At 38.6% G+C, this 7,448-nt stretch overlaps 1 protein-coding gene across 1 annotated transcript; it reads right to left on the reverse strand.

The window, feature by feature from the left end:
• Nucleotides 1–1,413: 1,413 nt before the first annotated feature.
• On the reverse strand, nucleotides 1,414–5,333 carry psma1 (proteasome 20S subunit alpha 1). Its single transcript, XM_067380186.1, has 10 exons — nucleotides 5,225–5,333; nucleotides 4,619–4,663; nucleotides 4,435–4,536; nucleotides 4,252–4,355; nucleotides 2,403–2,491; nucleotides 2,252–2,322; nucleotides 2,037–2,166; nucleotides 1,851–1,930; nucleotides 1,677–1,781; nucleotides 1,414–1,605 (listed from the first exon to the last, which is right to left on the reverse strand). Exons 1-10 carry the CDS (start codon nucleotides 5,225–5,227, stop codon nucleotides 1,546–1,548), a joined length of 789 nt encoding a protein of 262 aa, XP_067236287.1. The 5' UTR covers nucleotides 5,228–5,333; the 3' UTR covers nucleotides 1,414–1,545.
• Between the last annotated feature and the right edge of the window lie 2,115 nt (nucleotides 5,334–7,448).

The following is a 7,448-nucleotide window of genomic DNA, read 5'->3' on the forward strand; positions in this document are numbered from 1 at the left end:
AGGTTTAACCAAAATTTAAGTTTTGCCGAATGACCATATTATGAATCAATGCTAACAGGCGGATATCTAGCTAGCTAACAAAAGGTAGTTTTGAAAGTTTTTAAAATATCACAACATTTTCCATGTTTTATAGCGGGACATGCGTATGAACAAGTGAAAACATGAATAGTCAACATTTGAAGTGGATCAAAACTTTATCAAAGATCCTAAAACCTTCCTTTTAGGACAACTTTAACTTTTTTGATCCACTTCAAATGTTGACTACTATAGTTAAAATTGAGTTAGTTACTTTGCTTCATGACTATGTGGTCCTCTGCAGGTGTCTGAATGATGTCACATCCTGTCACATGGTATTAACCACATGACTTGATCCAAAATGGTCCCTTTATATTGGTTACTCCGAATGACGTCAATGAAATTCATTTTTCCATTCTTTCTCATAACAAATTAACGACTTCTACACATAATTTTAACATCATTTTGCTCTATGTTGATATATGATGTTATAAAATCATGCCAGAATAAAAAATATATACTTTCACTACATTTTAATATATTTTAATCACAAATGGCTGTATTGGCCTTTTGACTCTTTAAAATACCTTTATATGTCGCAAAATATAATTAAAACCTTTTGGATTCAATAAAAGAGATCTAGTTGTACTACCTTACATACTTTGGATGTCATATCTTTGTTTTTATTATTATTATTATTATTATTATTATTATATTATAGGCCTTTGAACAAAAAAAATAAATGACTAGGGCTGCACAATTAATCAAGTTTCTAATTGTGATAATTATGAATGCCATTAATTAATCGTTCAAAGGTGCAATTAGAAAAAAAAAAGTCCACTTTCATTATTCTGCATGCTTATAATGTGTTTTTTCTAAAAACATTTTTTAGTTATAGTATAACATTATAATATTATGCATATTTTTTACTTTAAAAAAGAAATCAAACTAATGTATATTTGACATGTGAGGCTTAATGCTATAGTAAAGCAATTAAAGTTTTTCAGGAAGAGCATTTTCAGCTTGTTTTCATATAAAAATATGGCATGCAGTCGCTTCAAACAATGGCATAAAGCTATTCAAAACATCATGCAAATTGTGATAATCATAATCACAAATAAAGTTTCAAGGGAATAATCGACAATTATGATTTTTGTCACAATCGTGCAGCCCTAGAAAAGACCCGTCACATCACTGACCCATATATACGTAATAAACACAAAAGAGAAAGGACTTCACCTTCTAATTATAAGGTTACGTTTGTTAGTTTGATGAAGGGATATCAGCTCAATGCCAGCAGCTTCCAGACATGATTTTGGGAGGATAATGATTAAATAACCCTGCTGTTATACAGTCTCAATGAATATATACAGTGAACGCATAAAAAACACACTCAGAAAGAAACAAAAACAGTTTTATTACTCTAACAGTCACAGATAGAAAATGAAGGTTTCACTGCGTAATGTGTGACGAGGTTAAATGTTACGCCATGTTTTATTTCAGCTGAATCTGACAGAAGTGCAGAAGTGTTTAGTGCTCCATGGGCTCATCGGGCACAGCTGGAGCCGCTTCATCGTCCGGCTGGACCACCTGTGAGAAACACACGCCGTCAGACGCCGTCAGAAACCCCCGCCGCACCGCGCTCAACAGCAGTCACTCACCCGTCTCTGCGGCCGCTCCTCCAGACCCTCCAGGAACCGCGACACGTCGTCATCGTCGTAGATGGTGAACTCCATGTCCTTCCCCACAATCCCGATGGACACGTTCTGGAGGGAAAGCAGCAGTTAGTCACGTGACACTAGTAACGAGAGCGAGCAGAGGATGAAATATCAAACCTTTGTGGTCAGATCCTGTTCAGCAGGAAGAGTCTCTCTCAGCGCGCGCAGACCGTGCTGCACCAGGTCATTCAGATTACCTGAGGACACACACAAGCGCGCTTATGCTGTTCAATCAAGCACACTTCTGAAAAACCTGATGAAATAAAAGGCACTGATGTCGGTGATGTGAGGAGCGTGACGTACAGTCCAGGAAGGTGTCCATGTGTCTCTCCAGATAGGTGCGGGCCGACTGCGAGCGCGCGCCGATCGACATGGCCTTACAGTCGAAGTAGTTGGCCGAGGGGCAGGTCTGGAAGATGTGCGGCCCCATGTCCTGCAGTGCACAAACACGGGACAGAAGTCATCACATACAGCGCTGAACACGGCCCTCACACGTACACACCAGTCCCCGTACTCACATCATATCCTGCGATGAGCAGCCCGACTCCATACGGCCGTCTGCCGTAGCGCTGGGTGGGGATCTGCGTTTCTGACACAGGCATTCAAGAAACACAACAGCTAATGACATGACACATGAACATGACTTCTGAGGACAAGCGGAAAGGATACTGCTTCCGATGAGCGACACCAGTCTGGACACGGGAAGAGGTCTATCGAAGACGAACCTGGAGTCCAGACACTCCTGCCGCATGAAGTTACTTCACAGAGAGAGAGAGAGAGACAGTGAGATGCTGAAGAGTGCAAATATAGTGTCTGAACTTCACCAAACTTTTCCTAATAGTTGAAACTTTCTTAAATGCACATTCGCTTCTTTTCAATCCACCGGCTGAATGAAAGGTGGCACTTATGGATCAGCGGAAATATAGCGGTTACCCCCGTCATAATCCATCAAAGCTGTTTCTGTTTTTCTGTCCCCACATTGAAATCATAATTAAAGTGGAAATATCATGAAAAGCTGACTTTTTCTGTGTTTAAGTGCTATAATTGCATTCACGGCGTTCATGGCAAAAATGTAATCGCGATAATTTTTTCCCCATACCGATCGATAACTACATATATATTTCAATATATAAACTGTTAATGCTGCCAGCTTTAAAAAGAGTATCCCATCTATGACTGAAGCCACAAAAATTTGAGGGTTTATTAATTACATTTTAAAGTATAGTTTATTAACAAAAACAGATTACACATTTGGCCTTAAAAATTAAGACAACTTACTAACTTAGCGTGTGACTTTTAATTATAAACAAGCCTGAAGTACACTCTTATTTTGAAATATCTACACTGATTGCAGGCTGATCCTTCAGATTCTTACAACCGTCTGAAATTTTTTTTATAAAGGCCATGAAGTAGACATTGTCATAATTCATCAACTTGAGTTCATTAGCAATCGCTTGGCATAAATCTGCACTTTTCATTGATTGAGAATCACTCTGAAGCGCTGTTACACGAGCATGTAGAACGTGCAACAGCGCCGCCTTTTGACACTGCAACACACAGCGCTCTGTATAATAAATCACAAGGGAATGTCAGCGGGAGTAAACAGACGCACATAACGAGCAGGTACGAAAAGCGCCTGGTCGCTTTTCAAATAACCAAACCACTTCCATAACTAAATATAATATATATATGTATGTATGTATGTATATATATATATATATATATATATTATATAAACTGAATTCATGCTACCTTTTTTGTTGACAATTTCATCATTTTTGGATAATAGTTTCACTATTTCAATAGTTTCGTCGCTGCTTCCACTCATTTTTGTCATCCTTGTGTCGAGTTTGCTTTGCAAAGTGCCGTAGGAAATTGACTTTGTTCTTTGACATGAACATTTGAAGCTGCATGCTGATTGGCTGTTGTCACATATTTCTGCTGTATGATTGGCTCATATTAATCCATATCGAGTAAAAAAGCCTAGAGCTTATCATCGTTATCGACAAATATTTTATCGCGATTCGATATGATATTGTTTATCGGCACAGCCCTAGTTCACGGTGCATCTCTATCCCAGAAAACGTGAAAAAGTACAACCCAGTAACTTATTTTTTTAGATGCTTTCAGAGAAAGGCTTGTCAAAACAGAGTTTCTCAGATTTCGCTCCTGTAGTGATGTAGGAAGTGGATCTTATAATATCATTCAGAAACGTCTAAAAGTTGTAACTTCTTCCTGAGTCTCTCCATCAGTGTCGACTCCGGTTTGAACAATGTAAGGCTGAACACTTTCCTCATTTTGGCCGCGTGAGATTCTCCAGCTTTGTTGTTGTTGAGCTGTTAAAGCTCCGCCCTCTTCTGGAGCAGCAGCTCATTTGCATTTAAAGGGACACACACAAAAACGGCGTGTTTTCGCTCACACCCAAATTTGACAAGCTATAATAAATGATCTGTGGGGGATTTTGAGCTGAAACTTCACATTCTGGAGACACCAGAGACGAGAGAGGCGCGTGATTTACCAGAGGAGCCTGGCGTCCGCCGTCAGCCCTGCGATGGAAATGCCCACATGACTGTCCACGTGCAGGATCTTCTTCTGATGGGCGGCCAGCTCGGACTGAGCTCTCTGCAAGCAAACACACATCACACGGTTACCCGGAGCTCGCGTGAGCCTCACTGACGAGTGTAGTGCACTTGAGCCGTACCTTGAGCGCCACGAGCACGGCGTGAGAGTGAGACTTGAGCCCGACGGTGGCCGAACCCTGTTTGACGGCCTCCATCGCGTACTCGATCTGATGAATGCGCCCCTGAACACAAACCACACGCAGATCAAGAACACACACCGCGCTCACACACTTCTGAGGGAGCAAGAGCCAAACCTGCGCTTACCTGAGGACTCCAGACTGTCACGTCATTGTCATACTGGTTACGAAACTGGAAAACAACCAACATCATGATTAATGATGAATCTAGTGTGCTTAATAGTGCTGCACTTGTAGTGTACTTCAAATCTTAAAGGTATATGCAGATAATATTAATTTAAGTGCACTTAAGTGTCTCTGTAGACACTTTTGAAAAGTTAACTTTGTAATAAAGTCTGTTTGAGAGCAATAGAAATGTTTTTGGTTAATCTGAGAAGTTGAGTGTGTGAACGAGCGAAAGCGAAACCGCGGCCTCGTTCAGACACACACACACACTCCATTAAACCGAAGAATAAGCAAACTAGCACTGTTATACTGATCAAACACATGTGTATATGCACTAACGCCAGTATATGAACAGATATGATGTTGTTTATGGTGTATTGTGAGTTTCTGCAGCATCATCACCCGCGAGCGCGATCATTCCGCTTACTCACGCTCATCATTCAGTCGCTTTCACTCAAATTCCGCACAAAACACCATCCTCTCACAGAGTAAACTCTATCTCTACAACTTAAACTACACACATGAAGACTAGCTGTTAGTTTAAGAGGAAAATATGACAATTTCTCACCATATTTGCTATTTAGCAGCCGACTATCCTCCGAGCTCCCGATGATTCAGCTCGATTTGTTTTCCTCAGTCAGTCCTGAAGGCGGAAGTAATCGAGCACAGAGCGCGTGTTCTGCGCGCTCTCGATTTCTGCAGCGCCACCCGCTGGACTGTCACAAAGATTATATCCCAAAAACAGCATCAGCATGAGTTTATGAGATACTTCAACCTTAAACAAGACAAGGGCCTTTATTTGAATATATTTAATTATAAGACTTTTTGGTTCGCAACAGACTTGCATATGCCTAATTATTTTAATATCCAATGCAAAATCAACTGAAATGTAGCATATTTTTCCTTACAATCCATTGAGATAAAAAAAAAAATCTCTTTCATAGAGTAAAATGGTTCTAAAGAAAAACATTACAAATTATTTGTAGAAAAATTATTCTTAATTATGCCTTATGGACTTTATAATGCATTGCATGGTCTCTAAATTGAATGATTGTAACCACAGTTATAATACATTATAATGACAGATGGTCCTGACTGAACTACAGAGGTAGGAACTGAGGTTTAAGGCTCATTTAGCATTAGTAATTTTTTTAGAAACATAAGAATATACAGATTTATGAACACATTTACCTGTATTCATGCAATAACTGGCAACACTTTACAACAAGGCCTCACTTCTTAACATTAGTTGATACTAACATTAGCAATAATACATTTGTTACAGTATTTATTATCTTTGTGAGTTCTAGTTACTAAATATACAATTGGTTAGCTCAGTTTCTGAAATAATATTAAAAGATACAACTTTTAATTTTAATAAATGCTTTAGATGTTTTCTTTTTGTTAGTTCATAACTACCCATAGCAAAGCAAAATTGAGGATGAGATCTCCTTTATGTCACATTTACATCTCCTAGATATAAATGAGCACTAATTGAGACCAAAGTGGTTTTCTCATTCTTCTCAAATGTCTCTCCTGAGAATTAAGTCTCACATTGAGCACAGTGCAAGTTCTCTAAATTCTCTCACAGCTGTCTCTTTTCCTGATCTCAACTAAGAGAAAAATGAGACAAACCGTGCCGCTTTCAAATATGTCTCAATTTGATCTCAGTTATATCTCAGTGAGAAATAGGTCTCGTACTGCTCACTATTTGAGTTCTCAGATTCTCTTACAGTTGTCTCTTTCTAGTGTTTCAGCAAAAAGAAAAAAATAGAGTAGTGCAAGCTCTCAAATTAGTCTCAATATGAGACATTATTTAATATTATAGCTCAATCATATCTCAATTTATCTCAGCGCAAAATTTAAGAAAATAAGTAATCAATTCAGGCAAATAATTTGAGATGGTTTACATAATGTTCAACTTACAAAATGTGTTGATTTCTGACACAAGCCATACAATTCATTAATTACAATTTTAAGTTCCAAAACGTAACCCATCAAAACATAAGCCATGATGTGCTCAAAAGACACCTTTGTGAACTTTCTAAATGTTGACATTGTGCTGTTTTGACAGAATTCACAGCAAAGCTCTATTGTATAGAGCAGTAAAAGAGTGTGTAACACATAATAGAGCACATGCTGTTTTAATTCAATTCATTCAAGCACCCTGATAACACAATAGAGGCAATTCATCTTGCCACCACACACCCTGACCATGACCCACTGTTGCATCCAGTATAAACCCAATATTAAGGGGTTAAAACTTTTCAAGTGTGTTTGGGAAATTAGCTGCAAAAACAATGCCAGGCATAGATGTCAAGTCAAAGAAAACAACTTTACCCAATATATGATCCAAGGAAACTACTGTATTAACAGAGGTTTCCAATAGGGGAACAACATGACTGCATGTACCATTTGTTACACTATCATGCAGCAAAGAAAAACCAGCAACTTTGAATTCATGAACAAGGGCCCATTTGGCATATGAATGTTCTGAGGTAAAGAAGTACTCAATCTGTCCATACTTTCTTTGTCCATCACTAGAAAAAACGACTGTAAAATTGTTTCTTCTATTGCCTTTCCCATAGTGTTTTGATGTGAGATAATTTCTCTTAACTTGTGCCCTGTGAAAGATCCTTACTGTTTTAGAACTGATGCAATGACCAGTATGTCTTTCCAATGTAGAGAGTTGAACTGTGTCCAGTTGAAGTTCACTAGATGCTCCATATAGTTTGGTCCTAGACAAATCATTGTTTTCCTGACAGAAACTATCATCTTTAGTCATCCGTGTG

This window comes from Chanodichthys erythropterus, chromosome 24 (assembly GCF_024489055.1).
Source record: "Chanodichthys erythropterus isolate Z2021 chromosome 24, ASM2448905v1, whole genome shotgun sequence".
NCBI classification, from domain to species: domain Eukaryota; kingdom Metazoa; phylum Chordata; class Actinopteri; order Cypriniformes; family Xenocyprididae; genus Chanodichthys; species Chanodichthys erythropterus.